This window comes from Perca flavescens, chromosome 19, assembly GCF_004354835.1.
Source record: "Perca flavescens isolate YP-PL-M2 chromosome 19, PFLA_1.0, whole genome shotgun sequence".
Lineage (NCBI taxonomy): Eukaryota > Metazoa > Chordata > Actinopteri > Perciformes > Percidae > Perca > Perca flavescens.
The window spans coordinates 28,953,202-28,977,545 of NC_041349.1; the positions used below are offsets into that span (position 1 = coordinate 28,953,202).

General features: G+C 41.5%; 1 protein-coding gene across 1 annotated transcript; it reads right to left on the minus strand.

Moving 5' to 3' along the window:
* Positions 1–4,741: 4,741 nt before the first annotated feature.
* On the minus strand, positions 4,742–24,344 carry LOC114545496 (arrestin red cell). The gene is made up of 14 exons (XM_028563792.1): positions 24,186–24,344; positions 17,031–17,061; positions 16,855–16,915; positions 15,772–15,816; positions 15,484–15,680; positions 13,795–13,922; positions 9,994–10,129; positions 9,820–9,904; positions 8,929–9,001; positions 8,085–8,222; positions 7,897–7,980; positions 7,292–7,368; positions 6,521–6,575; positions 4,742–5,257 (listed from the first exon to the last, which is right to left on the minus strand). Exons 1-14 carry the CDS (start codon positions 24,206–24,208, stop codon positions 5,158–5,160), a joined length of 1,233 nt encoding a protein of 410 aa, XP_028419593.1. The 5' UTR covers positions 24,209–24,344; the 3' UTR covers positions 4,742–5,157.

The window sequence follows — 24,344 nt, forward strand, 5'->3', positions numbered from 1 at the left end:
TGTATGACATGCCAGTTCATATGCCATTATTGGCGTGTTATCAAGACGCATACTCGCTTTTTAGCGTGTTTATCAACGCTGTTTGGCCTCCATTGACTTACATTACCTTGCGATTGCGTGTGAATTGACGCTGTAGCAAGTAGTCCGTGTCAACCAGTTCTTTTCCTAAACCCAACCTTGTTCTTCTTTTACTAAACCCAACCTTGTTCTTCTTTTACTAAACCCAACCTTGTTTCCTAAACCCAACCTTGTTCTTCTTTTCCTAAACCCAACAGTTTCTTTCTTGTTGCGATAGCACGCCAAGTGGCGTGTATGTTTACGGCCGCCGTATACAGCGTAGACATACACACGGATAGCTCAAAATGCGTACGGATGTTAATATTGTAAGTTTTATTTAGGCGCGTGGCCCTAATTATCAGTGACAAAAATGCTAAGTGATGAAAGCCAATGATTTAGAGCGTAAGGAACAAACTATTAAGTTCTGAGCACAAATATCTCGATTTCAGCCCAGTGAAAAGTAAACTCTGGGCTGTCCATAACGTCTATAAGTCCATAAGCGCGTTCCTGGATGGCCATTTCTGGATGGTGACAATCTTAAAAAGCAGAAACCGACTATTTAGGTGACTCTTAAAGTAACAAAGAAAAAAAAAGAAAAAGAAAAGTGATTTACTCTGATCAAGAAAGGTCTTCTCCATTAAAGTCAACACAGACCACTGAGGATCAAAGTGACCGAAACGTCCATCCAGACGGTCCCAAAATCTGGGCTGAGTGCAAAGAATCCTGACACTGGCGCAGTGGACAAAGTCTCTTTTGTCTTCAGAACCTCCAGTGACCTACGCAAAACTGTCCTCATTAACGTCCAAAATGTCATTCTGCTTGTCCTGAGACTTGTTTACCTTCTCAACAACATTTTGTTCAATGATGGAACACGAAGAAAGATTCACCGGACTCTGTTATCCCCGAAAGCTTTTGTCATGTTTTACGTCAGTTCAAAAGATCACATCACCCCACCACTTGACAGATTATTTGTACATTTTATTAAGTAAAATAACATCAATCCAATAATATCTTGTGAAGTCTTCAATTGACCTGCTTTATAAATCTGAGGTTTGATTATGACAATAATAAGCTGGGGTATCTTACACTTGCATAGCTTACATTTACATCTCCATGGACAAAAAGAAAAGAGTTTATGACCTGAAATCATGCATCTTCATAGATAAACAAAAAAAACACTGGCAAACACAGACAGACACAGAATTCAATACTACAGAACGATTACAGGAGATTACAGCCCAAATGATGGTGCGGCAGATGAATATGAAAATATATATATATATACGCAAATAAGTGACAAGAAATGAATTGCCACAGAAGTTTGATCACAGTGTCACCATTACACACTTTGTCCACCAGAGAGCACTGACACGTCACAATGTTACTCTGATCCTTTACTGAATTAAAAGTCAAAATACCACAGTCTTAAAATACTCCTCTGCTAGTAAAAGTTACTTAAGTTTCCAAAGTAAAAAGTACTCTTTTTACAGAATGGCACCTTTTAAAAGTGTAATGTCATTATAGAATATATTCTGTGTTTTTTTGTTGTCAATGCAGAGCCAATTTTAAATACTGTGTATACTACTGGGTAGATTAGCAGTATAGTACTGCATCATATATATGTTTTTACAAAGTAAAAAGTAACTAAAGTGTCAAATAAATGTATTGGGGTAAAAAGTTGCCCATTTTTCCCCTCTGGCATGAAGTGGAGTAAAAGTATAAAGTAGCGTAACATGACAATATTCAAGTAAAGCACAAGTATGTCAATGTTGTACTTAAGGACGGTACTTGATGTACTTAGTTCGATACCACCACTGTTGATCTCACACCGGTAGGCCAAATCTAAGCCATTTTCTCGGATGGAATCCCCTTTCACACATGTAGCACGATGCGTTCTCACTTCCTGGTTTGGTTTAGCCGAGGGGTGGCGTGACGTGACGCGGATTACACTGCGGCCACGTAGACAGTTCCTAATTTGGTCATTAACAACAAGTCTTGCCGTTTTCGTTGGCGTAATCCAGGCCAGTTTTCAGTGGTGTAGTCTACGTGATACGCAGGTTTCCGTAGTATACCCACTAAGAAAGCTCCAGGATTTCCATATAACCACCTAAAAATGCCCAATGACACGCAACAACATACTTTCCAATATATTTTTAATATATTTAAAAGGAGACTTTTAGCGTCAATAACAAAACGCCAAAGGCACCTGACCAAGCGTGCGTATTTGACGTGATGGGAGTGAGAATGTGTTGAAATTAGAGCGGTACACCAGAAGTGGCCGGAAGCAGTAGGTCTCTAGTGCTCTTGCTCTATGGGCCGCACAGTGAGGAAGCAGCGCTGATCATAAAGGTCATTTTGGGCTCCATGATGGCTTCAACTTAGCAACTCATAGGAATGAACGGGGCTCCGCCTCAAACGCTGTATCTAGTTCTTAGAACACGTCCATGGCGTATTCGTGTTAATGACCCTTCGTGTTTACCCTTGGAGGTTTTCTTCCGGTTTTGCACCAGCCGCATGATAAAAACGCCATCAACGCGCCCTAGGATTGGGCATCGAGAACCGATTCCTACTCGGAATCGTTTCAAAAGCTACGATTCCAGTAGAATTGTTTCTTTATTGGAATTGTATTTCAAATCCGATCATCGCTTCCCAATTTAATACGCGAAACTTTTGGTTTCCGAAAGCGGCCAGGTGCTTGTTGTGTTGCAGCCTTGAAGCACAGTAAGCAGTGTTCTAGTCTGGCTTTATTTTACGTTGAAAAAGCCCGGTAAAACATGCAAACCATCATTGAATCAAAATAAAACGTTCTTTTTTGTGAAAATAGGCACGCGGCCCGTTTCAACCCTCAAAGAATCGGACTCGAGAATCAATAAGAACCGGAATAGATAGGAAGAATCGCAATTGGAATCCGAATTGTTCAAATAAACGATGCCCCATCGTAACGCGCCCACTTGCTCACTGAATTCTCAGGACAATGACCTGCTCTATTCACACACGGGCTCAATCGATCCATTAAAATTACACGGACTGTGTACTTGGGAGCTGGCAGGGTAAAGACCCTTTAATGTCCGGTCCAACAGATTCACACGTACAGCTCCTCCGTGTAATGTTTAGATAAGTTCACGGTTGCAGAGCATGTGTGAAAGGAACTATACCTTTAAAAAAAAAAAAAATACAGTCTGTTCCAACGATATGCCTTCCACAAAATACAAAAGAAACCTAATAAATAATATTGGTTTATGTAACCCTACCCCCTAGCTAGTTGTGCTCCAGATATAAAAATGCATTTGATTTGTTTCATTATAGACAACAGTTGACCCATCCTCAATATAAAAACACCACTCGTATTCCTTTGTTTAAAAGCTTAGAATTCTATAAACCTGAATCACAGCAGCATGTACAATACTGACAATCAGCAGAATGATAAAAGAGTCAAGCAGCAGCAGCACTTCTGCACGAACATCTGGAAAACTTGTAGCCTCGCTTCGTTAAAACTCCTGCTAAATGTGCACTACAGTTGCCTGAGTCACTGACCATCTCCTCCTGTTTTTACACAAACATACAACCAGTGGGACTTATAGTGCGTTCCATTTGTACTCGGAGGTCGGAATTTTTCCGGAGGTCAAAGTTGGAAACAGCCCCCCTGAACTCGGAAACTGGAGTTGGGAAATTGTACAACCTCGCAGTACCCCAAGCTCAAAATCCGTGCATCAACACTAGGGCTGGGTATCGTCCAAAAATGTTTTGATACCGGAACTGATACCCAGGGTGCGATATCCCCGGTGGAGACTAAATATACCCCCCTTCCCTCAAACTGGTCAATGCCAGTTCACCAATAGACTATTATCAATAGAAGTATTTTAAACTAAGTACAGCTCTGTAACGTGAACAGTCTATAGTGCCATAGAACGATAAAATCCGAGCAGCAGTTGCTGGTTGTATTTAGCCGCTACAGAGCTCCGGGACACCGGCTACCGGCGGCAGTTCTTCAGCCGCCGATAGGTGACTGTGAGCCGGGTACAGGCGCCGCCAGACGATGGTCTTTTCAGGGGGCCGTGGTAGTTGGGTTAAGCCAGAAAACGTGAGCGTCATGCAGCGCTGACAGTTACGTTCAGGCACCAAAAAGACTCGTTACGTTTAGGAAAAAAAGATTGTGGTTAAAAACGCTCCAGAGGAACGAACAAATCGTTTCCCGGGTGAAAGTATTTTGTTTTTGATTATTTTCCATTGGATATTGAAGTTTATAAATAAGTGTTTTGGCATGGCAGGCCAAGGGGCACTATCAATGGTGTTGGAAGGGCGACTTCATTCTTGCATGTTTTATTTTGTTGTGCATGAACAAAAACAAAAATCGCACCCTGCCGATAATCATCTTATTTTTCAGCTCCTACTAAGGGAGCTGTGGCTCTGTGTGTAATGTAGAGGGTTTTTTTCCTGCCTGCCTCTATGGCGCGTTAACGTTCGACAACCAATCACAACCACGTCGTGGATATAGACTAGTTTGGGTGTGACATCATTCCCAGCTCCGACTTCCGAGGTAAATGGAACGCGCCGGGGTTTCCCCCAGTGTATTGCAAGCCTGGTGGCCCACCAGGTCTAAGTTGGCCCCCACCAGGCCTAAGCAACTGGGAATTATTTTTTTTTAAACATATGAAGGAAACTTAGACGTAGTCATATTTTCAAATTTCCAGTTAGCTTTTAGCGCTGACTTAATGTAGGGCCCTCAGGAATCTGTTTTATAGCTTTTTTTAAATTATCAATTTCCCCGATTCCGTCTACGATTCGGTTATCACAGAAACTATTGGGCTCTACATTAATGCTGCCATCAGTCTGGTACTGACCCCCAGCCAACTCTTGCCACCAGGCTAAAACAACTTTTCTGGGGGAAACCCTACCACACTTGGTTTCTTGACTGCTCTTTTAACAAGAGACACATCTAGCAGCCCATACAGAATAAATGGTACAATTAAAGCATGTGGTAAGACTCAGGAGGCTGGCTTTAGAAGTTCTTCTCCGTGGGTTCCTGGGGTCGAGGCGTCCCGTAACCTCCCACTCAGACAGCCGACCCTGCTGGCAAATGAGGAGGGGGGAGGGGAGGAGCTAGCAGAAGGGGTTGCCCTCATCCTTGTCAAACGTTATCCCCGTTAGCCCCAGGCGAGCAAAGTCTTCAAACACAAAGTCATCACCAGGAGAGGGAGTACTATAAAGAGAAGGAACGTCATCATCTACCTGGATAAAACATACATATATTACTTCGGGTTGGGTACCGCTCACATTTTTTTTCGGTTCCGGTACCCAACGGTACCTTTGTTCGGTACTTTGCATGGCCCAGAGGAAGTGAAACGTAAACAGCACCGCGATCGCTTTCGGCTCGCCATTAATATTATATTGCAGCGAATGGTGTCTGCGTTTGGAAAAGCGTAACAGCGCGCGCCGTAGCCTGTCAACATGCAGAGAGGACAGATAAGACCAACATGTTAAATGCATTTCCTTCCTCATTAAAAACATTTGCAAAGACGATTTTCTTTCGTGTGCAATGTTTACATTGTTTGCTAGCATGCAGTCTACTTCCCTGCCTTCATGACTTAAAGGGTAACTTCCATTTGTTTCAACCTGGACCCTATTTTCCCATGTTTTTGTGTGTAAGTGACTGATAAACAACAATCTTTGAAAATGGCCCAGTATTAAGCGTGAATACTGTAACCGGCAGCCACAGACCGGGCTGCAATGGAACCCCATGGGGCAAATGTGCATCATCAGTTTGGTCTACCAAAAGTGCTGTTATTGCCACTGACATACTCAGATTATTATTCTAAGTGTCTGACAACATTATGGAAAGGATCCCTACAGAGATAGACCTTTTTAAAACCTCTATAAGACCTAAGACCTTTCTGTTTAACCAGAAACAGCTCTGCGGTCGCTAGTGCTAAACCCACCAGACTCCATTTAAAAAAATCTATACTTTTAGCGTGTATAAGCAAACATATTCTCACATGTTAATCGGTAAACTATGTGTTTATTTCAACCAAAACTAGAGTTGTGATGGTTAGAAAAGTAGAAAGACGACCCAAAACGTCTTTTCATAGTTTAATTTAGTTTCTGTCGACTTTGACTGAAGTGTATTTTACGATGCTAAAATGACCGTTTATTTACATGGAATCTGGTGGGTTTAGTGAACGCAATTTCGCAAATGTTTTTATGTTTTAAAAAAGGGCTCTCACTCTTTAACAGAAAGGTCGACTTCCTTAGAAATCCTTTCCATAATGTTGTCAGACACTTATAATATAAGTATTAATAGTTAACAGTTGCCCTAATAACTTACACTGGAGCTTGTTTCACTGACTGCAGAATGCAGCGATCTCGCTTAATACTGGACCAATGGTAAAGACTGTTGTTTCCATCAGTCACTTAGACACGAAAAATAAGGTCCAGGTTAAAAAAAAAAAAAAAAAAACGTACTTACTTCATCTCAAACTCTATGAGGTTTGTATCCACGGTAGCATCAGCCTCTGGAGCAACTAAAAACAAGAGTTATTGTTATTGTTTAATCATTTAAAAAAGGAAAAGGAAAACATTCGGTTACACTTCACTTGAAGGTATCTACATAAAAGGGACATGACACATGAACCCTAACCATAACCCTAACTTGTCATGACAAAAACTGAATGACACTTAACTAAAAGAAGTGTATGTCAAACGTTTATGACTTGTTTATAATGTTTAGGACACGTTCATGACAGTGTCATGTCACTCTTATGTAGATACCTTCAAGTAAAGTAACCAAATATTTTTTCCAGAAGTTAAAATATGTCTGAAAATATACATAAACTCAAGTCCAACATGTTATTAGCAAAGATAAATGGGCCTATTTGTGATTTGTTTTTCATTGAAAATGTGATGACAGGCTACTGGCCTGTATGTAAGGTAGCCATCCACAGATAACAGTTAAGCTTAAGGATTCACTGTGCTACATGTATGTTTAACATTAAAACAGCATGTATACATATATTCAATCATTATTATTGTATTACCTTAGAATTGCATGGCTTTAGGCCACCCTACATGTTATTGTAGGCCCAGTTTAATGTAACTCAACTTTTTAAAATATCTAGGGGGTCCCTGCTCTGTCTCTCTTTCAGCTAGTTGTGTGTGTGTGTGTGTGTGTGTGTGTGTGTGTGTGTGTGTGTGTGTGTGTGTGTGTGTGTGTGTGTGTGTGTGTGTGTGTCCGTCCTACCTGTCTGTGGCTGGGAGCTGGGCTGGTCTAAAGGTTTGGGATGCATCAGGACGAAAGGAAGTTCCACTGCTACATCCCTACAAACACACACACAAATAAGATTAGGTTAAAAAGATTAGGTTGCTAAAACAATGGATCTTTCACAGTATTTATATAGCAGCTTGACCTGCCTTTCACCTGCAATAAGGCAGGTTCCGCCAATCACAACGAGTGATGTCACACATGGCAAAGTATAGTAACAACAATGATGAATCATCATATTTTTTTGTTGTTGTAGTGACTAACTACGTATCTATGTCAAACTATGGCTAACTTAAGCGTTAATCAGGTCCATACACGTGAAGCCACTTTCACTAGCACATACTGCATGTATAAAACAGAACTATTCGTCTGCACAGCTTTATCATTCTGACAAAAAAAATGTTTTTATCTTTTTTTGTACTCAATAGTTTTTCTGTGAATCTACAGTTTATGCATCTGGCCCCTAGTACACCTAAGCCACCAATGTTTACCCATATTTGAGATCTATTTCCATAGAAAAACAGCAAATCCTTTGTTCATTATCAGAAGCCATTGCTGTGAAGAGCTCGAGTGTGTTCACCTACCCTCCACGAGACACCACCAGTTTGACTTTGACTCTGTAGGAAACCAGGATCCCCATCGTCTCCTTGTTGGTACCTTCTTTTACTCTGCAACACATAGGACACATGCACAGTTTGAGTTTTTTGGTGCTTCTGTGCATAAAAAGTAAACCCTTGTGTTTGTATAAATATATGTATGTGTATGTGTGTACATGGTGCTGGAGGCCAGGTTGGTGTCTTCATGCTTTAGCTTCCCATCCAGGGCCAGTCCTCTCTTTTCCCTGTTGGTACCCAGCATGGGGGTCAGAGTGTAGACCTGGCAGGAGGTGGAGCTGGGAGAAACCTGATCACTGGGGTTTTGGGGTGGGGGTAAAGGTCAGGGAGGGAGGAGCAAAAGTGCTTAGGTTAAACAGTGATCCATTTGTTATGTCTGTTGCTATACTGCATACTTGCAATAAAAAAATTTAAATAAGTGCAAAAGACAGCAAGACGCACCAGCAGGAGGTTGGTAGGATATGTTGGTAGCTTTTATTTCAAATGGTCAATTATGTCTGCTTTTGCGTACAAAATAGTCTCATCTGCATACTAATGCAGTTGACAATTATTAACGTGCTTGTAGTTATTAATAGGGATTGTAAAGAGAACAGGACCTAAAATGGATCTCTGTGGAACCCCTTTGTTAATGTTGAGAAGTGCCAACATACTCATAGATAGATAGATAGATAGATAGATAGATAGATAGATAGATAGATAGATAGATATTAGCTTCTCGCAGATATGTATCAGTATCTGTGTATATGTCGGCCGTTAAGGAACAAGAACTCCTCACCTTACCATATTTTGTTCACCAGAGAGCACTGACAAGGTGATTTGTAACAATTCTAACGAAAGATTTTGTTTACGTTATGTGTTTGTTATATATCGGGCGATATATCGTTATCATATTTAAAAAATAAATTTAAAAAATACCCATATTTCTGGATTGGATTCAACGAAATAAAGAATGGAATGAAGCATGGATAAAAAAGGAGGATAACAGTATAGTAAATAACTCACTCTGCTTCAACCTGGGCAACTGGACACTTGTACTGAGCCGTGGAAAACAGACAGATGTCAGCATACTGACGAACTGAGGGGCAGAGAGGAGAATCCTTTAGCCCATATCCAGATTACAGTAGATGCAAGATGCAATACCTGACTTTAACTGTTGCTTCCAACAACAATACATTGTCGTCTCAAGCAGAGATGTGGACTTGAGACTTCATGAGTTGGACACAAATCACCTTTTTGATGACTTGCGACTTGAAAAAAAATAAATGATTTGAGACTCGACTTGGACTTGTAAGTTGATGACTCGAGGCTTGACTTGACTGGAGGCATGATGACTCGGATGACTTGCGTGTATATCCCTGCCTTCCGTGTCCTGACTAGACACCCCATATCGGTGACAAATTTTCATAACCAGTAAGAGTCCCCATTTTGTTTGAATGTTAGCTGTTAAATATTAAATAATATAAATTAATGTTGTCACGTTTCTGTCCCAACTATCAAGTAGGCTATGTAGCGACGGCAGCGCAAACTGTGAATCATGATTGGACGACTCAAAAAACTCCCCGGTATGTGATGGTCATGATTGGACGATTGGCTGTCAGTCAAACCCCTTATGGCAACACGTAACATCCAATATCCCTGATGAAGCCTCATTAATCGGATCAGATCACCACAATTGCTGCGTCTGTGCCACGAGTAATCACTTTTGGATTTAAAAATTCCACGCAAGAAGGAACACCCTAACCCTTGCTGAATGCAAGGGTTAGGGTGGTCTTGCATTGCCAGACATACCTCCACAGCCTGCGGAGACTTACTTGGTCACAACACCGATCAGTTGTTGATAAAGTGATAATAATTGAAACAAGGGTGCGAGTGTGTAAGGGCAGGCGGAGTTACCAGATATCTTCACCCTCTTCACACTCTTGGTGGAGTTGTTGGTGACGTGGACGTTGACACTGATGGGCTCGCCATGGTAGTACAGCTGGAGAGAGGCAGAGACAGTGTGTGTGTGTGTGTGTGTGTGTATCTTAGTCATCAAATAGCAAATCAACGTGCGTGTGAGTGCGTTACCTCCTTATCCAGCGAGACCTCTAGGTGTAGAGATCTATCGGACATCAGGAAGCTGCGACTGGTCTCCACCATCGGCTGTGGACCTGGCTTCTCAGGAGCGTACTGAACCTTCCGGATCACCAGTTGCACAGAGTTCCTACATACACAGCAGGTTCATATAGAGTGAGGAAAATAAGTATTTGAACACCCTGCTATTTTGCAAGTTCTCCCACTTCGAAATCATGGAGGGGTCTGAAATTGTCATCGTAGGTGCATGTCCACTGTGAGAGACATAATCTAAAAAAACAAAATCCAGAAATCACAATGTATGATTTTTTAATTATTTATTTGTATGATACAGCTGCAAATAAGTAATTGAACTAGAGATGGTCCGATACCACATTTGCTTCCCGATACCGATTCCGATACTTGAAATTGCGTATCAGCCGATATAGAGTACCGATCCGATACCAGTGTGTCATATATTTTATTATGTTTTAACAACTGTTTACTGCTATCCCTGTATGGATGTGATAGGACTTTGTTGTCGGTCTGGCTCAGGTTAAATTCTTTGTGAAACATGAACAAACAAACAATGAATGCAACAGAACTTTCTTTTACTATCCAGTTTGACAGGCCGTTATAAAAAGGAAAAAGAACATAAATAAACTACTTTAATGTAGATTTTCTTTAGGGCTTTATTACGTGGTATCGGATCGGTGCATAAACTCCAGTACTCCCCGTTACCGATTCCAGCGTTTTAGGCAGTATGTATCGGAGCAGATACCGATACTCTAATTTGAACACCTGAGAAAATCAATGTTAATATTTGGTACAGTAGCCTTTGTTTGCAAGTACAGAGGTCAAACGTTTCCTGTAGTTTTTCACCAGGTTTGCACACACTGCAGGAGGGATTTTGGCCCACTCCTCCACACAGATCTTCTCTAGATCAGTCAGGTTTCTGGGCTGTCACTGAGAAACACGGAGTTTGAGCTCCCTCCAAAGATTCTCTATTGGGTTTAGGTCTGGAGACTGGCTAGGCCACGCCAGAACCTTGATATGCTTCTTACAGAGCCACTCCTTGGTTATCCTGGCTGTGTGCTTCAGGTCATTGTCATGTTGGAAGACCCAGCCTCGACCCATCTTCAATGCTCTAACTGAGGGAAGAAGGTTGTTCCCCAAAATCTCGCAATACATGGCCCCGGTCATCCTCTCCTTAATACAGTGCAGTCGCCCTGTCCCATGTGCAGAAAAACACCCCCAAAGCATGATGCTACCACCCCCATGCTTCACAGTAGGGATGGTGTTCTTGGGATGGTACTCATCATTCTTCTTCCTCCAAACACGGTTAGTGGAATTATGACCAAAAAGTTCTATTTTGGTCTCATCTGACCACATGACTTTCTCCCATGACTCCTCTGGATCATCCAAATGGTCATTGGCAAACTTAAGACGGGCCTTGACATGTGCTGGTTTAAGCAGGGGAACCTTCCGTGCCATGCATGATTTCAAACCATGACGTCTTAGTGTAGTACCAACAGTAACCTTGGAAACGGTGGTCCCAGCTCTTTTCAGGTCATTGACCAGCTCCTCCCGTGTAGTTCTGGGCTGATTTCTCACCTTTCTTAGGATCATTGAGACCCCACAAGGTGAGATCTTGCATGGATCCCCAGTCCGAGGGAGATTGACAGTCATGTTTAGCTTCTTCCATTTTCTAATGATTGCTCCAACATTGGACCTTTTTTCACCAAGCTGCTTGGCAATTTCCCCGTAGCCCTTTCCAGCCTTGTGGAGGTGTACAATTTTGTCTCTAGTGTCTTTAGACAGCTCTTTGGTCTTGGCCATGTTAGTAGTTGGATTCTTACTGATTGTATGGGGTGGACAGGTGTCTTTATGCAGCTAACGACCTCAAACAGGTGCATCTAATTTAGGATAATAAATGGAGTGGAGGTGGACATTTTAAAGGCAGACTAACAGGTCTTTGAGGGTCAGAATTCTAGCTGATAGACAGGTGTTCAAATACTTATTTGCAGCTGTATCATACAAATAAATTGTTAAAAAATCATATATTGTGATTTCTGGATTTTTTTTTTTAGATTATGTCTCTCACAGTGGACATGCACCTATGATGACAATTTCAGACCCCTCCATGATTTCCAAGTGGGAGAACTTGCAAAATAGCAGGGTGTTCAAATACTTTCCTCACTGTACATGTAAATTGTTTGGAAATGACACACCACACACCAACAACATAGGTATTAGTAACAGGGACTGCCGTACACTGACAGGGTTTCTGCAGGTTTTGACAAGTCAAATTTAAGACTTTTTAAGAGCATTATGAATGAAATTTAAGACCTTTATGACAACATCATTTAAATTTTTTTTTTAAGTTGCAGAGCTGTTGTGGGTCTGGCCTAGGCAGTGTGGAGGTAGTGCTGGGGCCCGGGCTAGAGCCGCCACATACTTGGCAGAACTGGCTGCTGCTGTCGTTTGCTGGAGTTTCTCACTTTTTGAATGAGTCTCCAGCCCCTGTACACCTAACGTTTCCAGTTTAACCCATTTCTTGCATAAGAAGCAGTAGGCTATAAATACGTTGTCAGCAACTGGCTTTAACCAGACCCTAAATTCTGTTTTTTTTCCAAGCCAAGCATCGCTAAACTTGCACTTCCTCATAGCTGAAGAATACAATCCCTTTCATGGTTATGGTACAATCCGAAAGACACTCATAACACAAAAGCCGATTGGCTGAAATATAAGTTGCATGTTGGTCTCATTTGTAGTCGTAATACAGCGAATTATATTTGGACAAAAGAAAAAACTACAACACCACGGAATTAAAAAAACAACATTCTAAAGCACTGCGGGAGCATTTGGTCCAGTATTAAGCGAGATCGCTGCAGTTGCCAGCGGCAAAACAAGCTCCAATTAAGTTAATAGGGCAACTGTCCAGCTTGTATTTACCTTCACAAAAGTGCTTGTTTTGCCGCTGACAGACTCAAATTAATATTTTAAGTGTCTGACAACATTATGGAAAGGATTTCTAAGGAGGTCGACCTTTTTGTTAAAGAGTAAGATCCTTTTAAAAAAATATTTTTTTTAAACAGCTGCAAAATTGCGTTTGATAAAGCAACTAGACTCCATATAAAATCATGTCACTTTAGCATCGTTAAATACACTTCATTCAAAGTCGACAGAAACAAAATAAAAACTATGAAAAGCCATTTTGGGTCGTCTTTCCACTTATCCAACCATCACAACTCTAGTTTTGTTAGAAATAAACACATAGTTTACTGATTTACATGTGAGAATATGTTGGCTCTATACACGCTAAAAGTATTGCTTTTTTAAATGGAGTCTGGTGGGTTTAGCGCTAGCGCTAGCACCCTCAGAGCTGTTTCTGCTTAATGAGAAAGAAGTTTTAAAAATGTCTCTGTAGGGATTCTTTCCATAATGTTGTCAGACAATTAGAATAATAACCTGAGACTGTCAGTGGTAAAACCAAATTAACAATGTACATTTGCCTCATAGGGTTACATTGCAGCCCTGTCTGTGGCTGCCGGTTACAGCATTTACGTTTAATACTGGACCAATTTCAAAGATTATTGTTCCTATCAGTCACTTACAAAAAAAACCATAGGAAAATAGGGTCCAGGTTGAAAAAAAATAAATAACGGTTATTACCCTTTAAGACCCCGTGGAAACCCATTCCAAAATGGTGCACAGTATTGGCTATTGGCTGGTTTCAAAGAATGTCATGCCAAAGAAGAAACTTTTTTTCAGGAGGAGTGATAGTTAGGTAGCTGGTGTCTGAATGTGTTAAACCTTTGGTGGATCTTCTCCTCCGCAGTCTTAGCACAGAACGCTCGAAGCTCATAGTCCACACCACACGCCTTCCCGGTGTCCTCTGCGCCCGGCTGGAGGGTTACTGAGCAAGGCAGGTTCTGGGGGATCTGCCAAACAAAGTGAAATCTAAAAGGCAGCTCTAGGTGCACAGTAATATGGAACACTGTAAAGCTAAACAATACACTTACCTTATCTTATTAAGTCCTGTATTGTAAAAAGTGAGATTTCCATGTCTTTTTTGATTATAAAGCAGACCGAGGTGCTATATAAATACTGTCAAAGTATAAAAAGGGGAGGACACAAAACAGGGGGTCTGGGGGTCCTCCACCAAAATTCTTTCGTCTATTTGAATCCAATTTCCTGCATTTCTACATACATTCAGGGAATATGATGATAGGTCAATAATTAAAGTGCTCATATTATGCTTTTTGGCTTTTCCCCTTTCCTTTATTGTGTTATTTATCTTTTTTGTGCACGTTATAGGTTTACAAAGTAAAAAAGCCCAAAGTCCCCCACCCCCAAAGGGACTTACCATCTCCAACAGAAAACACTGTTCACAAACTGCTCCAAACAGCTCTATTGTAGTCCAGCCTTTACTTCAGAGACAAACGTGGTCACTTTGGAACACACGTTATAATGCTCACCTAGCTGCTAGCATGGCACGCCCTCATACTCTGCTTCTGACTGGCTAGTAGTCCTTACCTAGGTACTGTCAGGGCACGCCCTCATACTCTGCTTCTGACTGGCTAGTAGTCCTTACCTAGGTACTGTCAGCCCTCATACTCTGCTTCACTGGCTAGTAGTCCTTACCATACTGTCCGCCGCCCGTCATTCTGACTGGCTAGTAGTCCTTACCTAGGTACTGTCAGGACACGCCCTCATACTCTGCTTCTGACTGGCTAGTAGTCCTTACCTAGGTACTGTCAGGGCACGCCCTCATACTCTGCTTCTGACTGGCTAGTAGTCCTTACCTAGGTACTGTCAGGGCACGCCCTCATGCTCTGCTTCTGACTGGCTAGTAGTCCTTACCTAGGTACTGTCAGGGCACGCCCTCATACTGTGCTTCTGACTGGCTAGTAGTCCTTACCTAGGTACTGTCAGGGCACGCCCTCATACTCCTCTTCTGACTGGCTAGTAGTCCTTACCTAGGTACTGAGCATGTGTGACTCCCAACAAAGATTAAATAAAAGTGTGATGCCTCACTCTGTAGCTAAAACAGAAAGCTCAACACACAGGGTGAAAAGAGGAGCTGCAGCAATGTGCAGTACAACAAAAAATATGTTTTTTTTTTGAAAATTAAACCATGTTTAATGGGTAATATTCTGATACAACCTCTAAATACAATTATGAACCTGAAAATGAGCATAATATGAGCACTTTAAGTTGATCACAATGATAAAGTCTGCCAGAAAGAATAGTACTAAACTATGTATAAGAAAATTATTTCTTACGTCCTTTTTTGTTTATAATAGGGGCCGATCGCCAAAAGTTGAGAGAATCATTTGATAGAGTCAAAAATGTTCACAATATGAAAGCGAAGGGGGACACAAGCAGGATTTTGAAACCACACCCTAGACTGTGGAAACCACACCCTAGACTGTGGAAACCACACCCTCGACTCTCCATAACACAACGCGAGATCACACCTGCTGCGTTTAGAAGGCTTACAGTGAAGTGGAAGGGGTAGGCATGCTGACCCAGCTTCTTCAGCAGCCTCTCCTGCAGCCGGCTCAGAGGCGTCTTTTTCTCCTGCGCAGGAGGGAAGACCTGGACCGTGCTGACGTACAGATCCTTCCGGAAGGAAAGGCCCAGGACATCCAGGTCCTCCCGGCCGTAACGAAACGCACAGGTCAGAGTCGCAAACACTGGAGGACGGATGGAGGACGAGTGATTAAAGGGGTGGTCAGTGGACCGGTCATTCAAGTCCATCTCTCATCCCTCTTCGAGCTTTCTTACCTTTTCGATCTTTCAGATACTCTGGTTCCACGAGGAGCACTCCGTCTAGAACACGAAACACACACACACACACACACACACACACACACACACACACACGAACACACACGAACACACACACACACACACACACACACACACACACACACACACACACACTAAAATAAACACCTAAATGTGTATGTTGGATGTTTTTCCCACTAGTCTCAAATAGCCCAAAACCTCAAAATTAAAAAATTATGTATTTTCCTGTAAGGTCTCCACTTAAAGCTACAGTGCGTAGTTTCTGTTCACCCCCATGAGGAATTCTATGTAATGACAACAAAACTGTCGGAGCGTCCACATGACGCAAAGCGGTGATCTCCCCCACTCCTCTTTTTGCTAGTAGCCAAGGAGGACACGGAGGATTAAACAATCATGATGGACTCTTCAGAAGAAGAGGTCATTATCTTGTAGTTTCGATGTCGTCTTCGTCTCCGAAGCTGGACGCTGCCGTTGTCCTTTCTCGGCGGTGACGGGAAACGCGTCGCTCGAGTTTCCGCGCGCCCAAGTCGCCGGACGACACCATTTTGTAAACATAGCCACACCGAGAAATACAGAGAGAGTTTTGTGGAGCTGACGGGCTTAATTAGCTTTGTTGGCAAAGGCTTGAATGTAACAGACGTTCATAATCTAAAATAGCAGCTCACTATAGCTTTAAAACGTACATCTTTTAACCCTGCCCACAATCTTTTCCCAACCCTAACTAAGTGGTTTTACCCAGCACGTTAACGCCAACGGGGTCCTGACCAAGCGTCAGTATTTGACTTGAGTCGAGAGTGAGAATGCGTTAGTTATTCTAAATTTCAAAGTGACTCTAAATCCCCATTAGTATACATGTTTGGGAATTAGACTCTTAAATACGGAGAGTGGTGATGATGGTCATGGATGAGAATGATAGTCTTGTGAGCTCAAGAGTCAAAAGTACTTGACAAAGAACATTTGTGTGTGTGTGTGTGTGTGTGTGTGTGTGTGTGTGTGTGTGTGTGTGTGTGTGTGTGTGTGTGTGTGTGTGTGTGTGTGTGTGTACACATTTGGACTCACCGACTGGATCCACGTGGTCTAAGTGATCAACAAAGTCTCGCTTCCCTAGGTAAACTGTGACCTGTGGAAGAAAGAGACAGACAGAAAGGAAACCGAGGGATTAGGATAATCCACGAGAGGAGATGTTCCAGAGAGGAAGAAACACTGACACCACACAAACATATTGCATATCCCACCTTGCAGTTGGGGCTGGACTTCTTAAAGACTCTGTTGAAAGAGGGAGAGAGCATATCTCATTAACCGTGTGTGTATGCAACTCACAGTTGGGATTCATTTATTAATGCTAGCATATTAGCAACCTCGGCTGAACTCTAGTTTTCTACAGTTCTATGGCTGAACTACACAAATTCAATGCAGCGCAGTTTGAAAATGTCCCGCAACATTATATTCAAGCAACTGCTGCCTAGATGCATAGACTAAAAGTAGTCTTGCATTGCCAGACCATCCTCCACAGCGCTGCGGAGGAAGGTCTGGCTAGTCCACACAGCATTTCTGGGATGGGAGAAAAACATGCTCTGGTTTATTGGCATTTCTTTAAACCAATCACAATCGTCTTGGGCGGCGCTAAGCTCTGGACGGAGCCCCGGTGCCTCTGCAAAAATAGCCTCGGGAAGGAACTTGTTTTGGAGGAACATTTGTTTTAGTCATGCAACAGAAAACTCAGATTGGACAGATAGTCTAGCTAGCTGTCTGGATTTACCCTGCAGAGATCTGAGGAGCAGTTGACCATAGTCTTCATAGATCCCAAAAGGAGTTTAGAACGCCAACACAAAGAAAGAGGGAGGGGAGGGACATCCGGCTTAAATGAGGGACATCCGGTGGAATTTCCCGCGGCACATGAACAATCCCGGAAGTGGAACGTCGTGTATAATATAGACTAGACTAAAAGTAATACCAAAACATCTGGCAGCATCAGAAGTACACGTCAAATACATTTTTCCCAGCGATAACTCTGTCATTTTAGGTAGTTCTTAAATGATAAGTTTGGTTTTTATTATTTATTTGATGCCATAAAAACAAGTTGAAACGTCATTATTGACGGGCCATTTTGGGATCCAGTATCCAGTTAATAAAATACATCCATGGTGGAGACGCATTGGTCTTTCCATACAGTCTATGGTCCTAACCTCCAAGCCCCAAGGATGCCCCCAAACCTCCCCATTTCTAACCAAAAACCATGAACAGACCGCACACTCTGGCCAAAACTGCAAACATTGCCACCACGCTAGATTTGCTAAAAGCCACAAACAGTTCACTGACACCAGTCACATGACCACTACACGGACAATATATCTGTCCATGTAGCGATGCCTGCGTTTTACAGTAAACAAGGGAAACAATAAGGCCTGGTTAGTCAGAGGGTCTATAAGGACAACAACAAGCTGCGAGTGTAGAAACTGTGGATCTCATTACACTCCAATACACACTCACAGCACAGTGTAATCATTTCCTGTCCTTCATGTACACACACAAAGCGAGCAGTTAGAAAGCAGCAGTGAAAGCTGGCAGTACAATGAAGTGTAGGACAGGAAGGTTGTAAACTACAACTAAATGTGTACCGGAGTCTTACACCGTGTCTCAAAACGGATCCCGGATGACATTTACTCTCAACAGACTCTGGATGTGCAGCAGAACAGAGCAGAGGCCTGTATATGACCACGTGGGCCTGATTAGATTACAGTACACTGCATGGAACATTCCCGATCCCGAGACATCAATCATCACAATGAAAAACTGCAAAAGCACTTGACAAAGAACAGGGGCATTAAACGGAGAACATGTTTTTAGAGAAACACACTTGAGGAACCATTCCAAACTCATTCTAAGGAAATCTCCACCCTCTGATTCACTTACAGTGTTAGATAGCATCAATCTGTAAAAGGCAACTCAACATGCTTTACATAAATTGTTACAAACTACATTTAAAAAAGAGAATGGGAAGGAATAGAAATAAAACTAAAATGACAGTCTGCAAGCTCCCATGAAATGGCTCTGACCCTCGTGATGATAATAACTGCCCAGGAGAATGTACACTCAGAGCTTACAGGTGGCAGCGGGATAGCAGTGGGTCTTTCCAAATGTAAATGGGCCGTATTTACAGTATATCGTGCTTTTCTAGTCTTAACGACTACTCAAAGTGCTTTAACATAGTACAGGAACCATTCACACACATTCACACACTGGTGGCCGTGCCTGCTGCACAAGGTGCCACCTGCTCATCGGATACACACATTTATACACCAATGGCGCAGCATCGGGAGAATGCGGGGTTCGGGGTTCAAGGACCCTTGGACACGGGACTGCAGGGCCAGGGATCGGACACTGACCTTCCGATTGGCAGACGACCGCTCTACCACCTGAGCCACAACTGCCCCCATGCTACATGAGCAGCAGGTGACAGCATAGCTTACAGGCTTCGCTTCACAAAATAATAATTTAGAAAAAATTTTTTTAATAAAAGCTGTACGTACATTTGAATGAATTAATGCTTTATTTCGAACATGTAAAAAGGAAATACACTAAAAGCTAAACATTTGAGTGTAATCAGCATAATTGGGGTAAGTGCTGGTGTTGTTTTGCAAAATTTGAGCTTTGTGGGAGCAACAGAGGAGGCCCAAGAATCGAGCCCTGAGGAACTCATCTTAGGTAAACTTTTGGGTGCCATGTGGCACTAACAATTACAGTCATTGTCGATTATTGTTTGCTCTATAAAATGACAGAAAATGGTGAATAATGTCGATCAGTGTTTCCCAAAGCCCCAGATGACGTCCTCAAATGTCTTGGTTTGTCCGCAACTCAAAAATATATTCTGTATACTGTCACAGAGGAGTGAAGAAACTTGAAAATACTCAGATATAAAAAGCCGGAATCAGATCTTCAGAACTCAAAACTGATTATTGTATTATCAATATAGCTGGCAATTAATGTAATAGTTGACACGTAAATCAATTATTATTTGCAGCTATGTTGCCATGCCATTGGTCAAACAGCCCATTATTCCAAAGACCTAATAGTTATTATAACTTAGTTCACAGAAGAGCTCAAGTTAAATATCAGCTGAAAAGTCTTTTAAGAGTCATACAAAGTCAAATATGATATGATTTATGCATTATCTGTTAAATTAAGAAATACGTTAAGGGTGTTTGGAAAAAAGTAAGTCACTAACTAATAGTCGTTAACCTCCAACTCCAAAGTGTGTATTTTAGGAGCAAAAGGCTTTCGGAGCAGTGGGCTTTTTGGTTTTCAGGATAACAGGCTGTCGGACTATGTACTTCCGTTCCAGGACATTTATGGAACTATTCGGGTTTCGGAATAAAATCGGCTTTCAGACCAATGGCGAGTCCCCAATTTGGGTACGTTTTAAGTACACAGACAAGTGTGTAAACAATGAAAAGGATTTATTGCCAAGTAAGTACCACTTCCAAGGAAATTGCCTTGGTTCTATGTACATAACATTTTTAGACTTTTAGACTTGAAAGATTATTAAAAAACAAGAACATTAGGGGTTACAGGGTACCGTTTTAATCTTATATTTAGTATTTGCATTAACATTAGTCCAGCAAGACCCAGTTAAGTCAAGTCACTTGTTTTGTTCAGCTTTCCAGAGTTTGGGTGGATTCAGAGTTTGCTGACCATGGAGACCGTGTCGAGTTGTTTTCCCTTCAGCTAACACGCATTCGGGTGTTGCAGAGTTGAGAAATCTTCTCCGGTCAGAGCTGGTCAAAAGCAAAGCAAAGAGAAAAGAGCAGTGTGTCCGTACTGAAGCTAAACAGGAAGAGGGTGAAGCGCATACACTTAATACCGTGCGCCAGTGGTGTGTATGCCAGGAAAAAGTATTTTGTAGGAAGTGTTGAGACTAATCTGCGACTCAAGCAGACCACAGTAGCAGAAAAGGAAAACCGTGTCCCGATCGTTTACACTGTTGTAGAAGAAGATAGTTTGTGGCCTACAAGCAGAGCTGTTGTGAAGACCATTGAGGCCATGTCAGCTTTAAGTTTTTGCACACTGCTGCACTTTTAAGAACATTATCATGTGCCTTTCCAGGAATGTGCTGCCTTTAACATTCTGAGGAAAGAAAACACGGGCAAAGAACAAAATGCACATCCTGATTATCAACACAAAAAGAAACTTCCATTACTTCCTTAACACGGGACGTGTGAACCCCTTCCTGTCGACCCTTTATCCTAAAAAGGCCCAAAAACGTGATGTTTTAATAATGAAACTACTGAGGTCAGCACTGAGGACAGGATATGTCCCTGCCAAAGTAACCCACAATGTCATTTAAATGTTGTTCTCACTCTCTTGTTCACACTCTCACACGCTCTTAGTTCCACAAAACTGCTATAAACTGGCTGTTCTAGCCACAAGTGGAATTAAAATGAAAACCAAATAACCAAATGTTAAGAGATTTGAAAGATTTGGACATGATGAGAAAATCAAACCCTTCCCTATTTTAAACACAATGAGTAAGCATTCAGCACAAACTGCCACACAAATAAGCTATTAACGCTCCGTGCTAAAGCTATCAAAACTAACTAAAAACTAATTAATTTAACCCTCCTGTCATCCAAGGGTCAAATCTGACCCATTTTCAAGGTTTCTACGTCATAAATTTCTTCAAATCTTTCAAGCAAATTGCCCATAAATAACACGGATGGTTCCATACAACCCTTTTTGCAAGTAAAGGATCACAAATTTTGGTTGTTTTATTAAATTTTATTTAGCATTTAAAAAAAAAAAAGTTTCAAAACAGTATCCTGACTAAGCTTCGGACAGTCTGTAATTATCCACTAAATCGTTACAAATAATTCACAATTTTCTTTTTTTTTTTTTTTTTAAATCAAAAATTAGGTTTAATTTCCTTTAAATGAGGTATATTGATTATGAATTCCAAAAATAAGTGTAAAACTAGTGGTAATGAGTTGGTGTTAATTGTGAATCTTGTGGGAGTGGAAAAAAAAGCGCAGAAAAAAGGATTTTTCTTTTTTTTAAAGCGTCAAAAAAAAAAGGGTTAATTTTTCATTTTCACCTGGGAGGACAAGTTGCATGGTCGACAGGAAGACAACGCAAGGGTTGAAGTGAATACTCAAGGTTAGCCCATGCTTCACGTTAAAGGGTAGGCTTGTCATTTCCTTTTTCAAATCTGCTTTAAAAACAACCTAACACAATAATCAGGCGTCATTTTGTGCAAAAAATGTAATCCAGCGTCAGTGAAATGTTTATCTGAAGCGGTCTGGGTTAAACAAATAAAGTTTATATCTTCCAAAGTATGTCTTTCGGTACAAAACTCTCTCTTTTTGTGAAAACAAAAAGGCCATTTTCTATTATATTGTTATTAAATTCATTTTTATTGTCTTTTAATGTAGGCCAAGTAGCTTGTGAAATATAAGGTGTGTCAAATTTGTGTATGCTACAGCCGTTATTTCACTATTTCTGATACATATTTAATCAACGTTTAAGTAAATGAGCATTGGGTCCGACTCGGTATCAGAGATATTAAAAGGACTGGGATCAGGATCAGGATCAGGACTAGGGCTGAACTATTAATCATTTTCAAATCGAAATCGCAGTTTGAAAGAATGCGATTAGCTAATCGTGAAGGCCGCAGTTAATAGAATGTGAAATATTTAGTTGAAATATTTTTATATATATATATATATATATATATATATATATATATATATATATATATAAGATTCAACTAACTTCTGTGTCAATAAACTATACATGTCTGGCCCTTGATGCGATTCTCATTTTCCAGTGTGGCCCTTAGTGAAACTGAGTTTAACACGCCTGCTTTAAAGTGCTCATATTATGCTCATCTTCAGGTTCATAATTGTATTTAGAGGTTGTACCAGAATAGGTTTACATGGTTTGATTTTTTTTTTGTACTGCACATTGCTGCAGCTCCTATTTTCACCCTGTGTGTTGAGCTCTCTGTTTTAGCTACAGAGTGAGACATCTCACTTCTGTTCCATCTTTGTTGGGAGTCGCACAGGAGCAGTACCTAGGTAAGGACTATTAGCCAGTCAGAAGCAGAGTATGAGGGCGTGCCACGCTAGCAGCTAGGTGAGCATTATAACGTGTGTTACAAAGTGACCACGTTTGTCTCTGAAGTAAAGGCTGGACTACAATAGAGCTGTTTGGAGCAGTTGGTGAACAGTGTTTTCTGTTGGAGATGGTAAGTCCCTTTGGGGGGGGACTTTGGGCTTTTTCACTTTGTAAACCTATAACATGCACCAAAAGATATATAACACAATAAAAATGTAATGGAAAAAGCCCAAAAGTATAATATGAGCACTTTAAAGCCCCTGTGATTGGAGTAGCCTATTTGTGTCTTTGGCGCCTCCTACTAGTGGGCTGGAATAAGCCTATATAAGAAGACACCTTCACCATATCTGTCAAATTCTCCTTTATCTCCACTGTCTGTCTCTCGTGTAATCATCGTTTTTATATTGAGACCTTTGCATTGAAAAAAAAAGACACAGAAATAAGTCTGTCTGCCTTACAAATGGTCTACAGACCGCACGTTTGCCGACGCTGACTTCAACTGTTGTACGAAAAATGCAACACTGTAGAAGAGAAGCTACTTTATCAGCCAATTCTGAGAGTTACAATGTAACGTTATGCAACGAGATGTTCAGTTAAATTGCACGTTGAAAAAAACAATAGCCTCCACGTTAAATAAAAGTGCTGCCTGCCAAACACCTGTCGGGTTAAACAAAGTTCGACTTCTTTCTATTGGATAGCCTACTGTACCTATAGGCCTATGTGACTTGAATAATCACCCACGTAAAAGTAAAAACGACATTAGCTTATTGAGAGGCAACAACTGCGACTACATGCCCTACTGCTAGTGCTCAACACCCCCAAATACGCCTCGTTTTCTCATATAAGGAAGTTACGCCAGACTCCTTTCCAAAATGTATACATTTTAAGGCAATTTGACGCGGCCTTGTTTGTAGTCAAACGCAACAGCTGCATACAGGACAATCATGTAAACTTCAGTGAGCATCCACTATTCAATTCGGCATTCATTTTATGGTCGGCGTCGTTGGAATATTGATATATTTAAAAGAAGAAGAAAAAAAAAAAATCAACTTCCAGTCGTCCAAAATCCGTGGCGAAGCGAAAGAGTCGTGTGAATGTGGTTCGAATTTCGTAGTGTCTTTCGCACATTCGGCTATATCGGCGATAAACAGCAGAGGTTTCATTCGTCCGTTTGGACAGTTCCCTTTTTTTTCGCCTCGCGAGTTAACGGAACGTACAGCCTACGTCTTCTATTCCCATCCCGTGACAGCACACATTAGCCAACTGGATGGTTCCCTTACCTGGTACCCGTTTTGTCCCCCATCTCCTCAGTGCTGTGTGGACACTAGTACGTCTAATGTAGCCTACGCTGCTCTGTTGTCAGTGCTGGTCCAGGCTGTGTGCTGCTGCCCTGCTGCTGCTGCCAGCTTTTTGGAATAAGTCTGTTTCCGCAGTTTAGG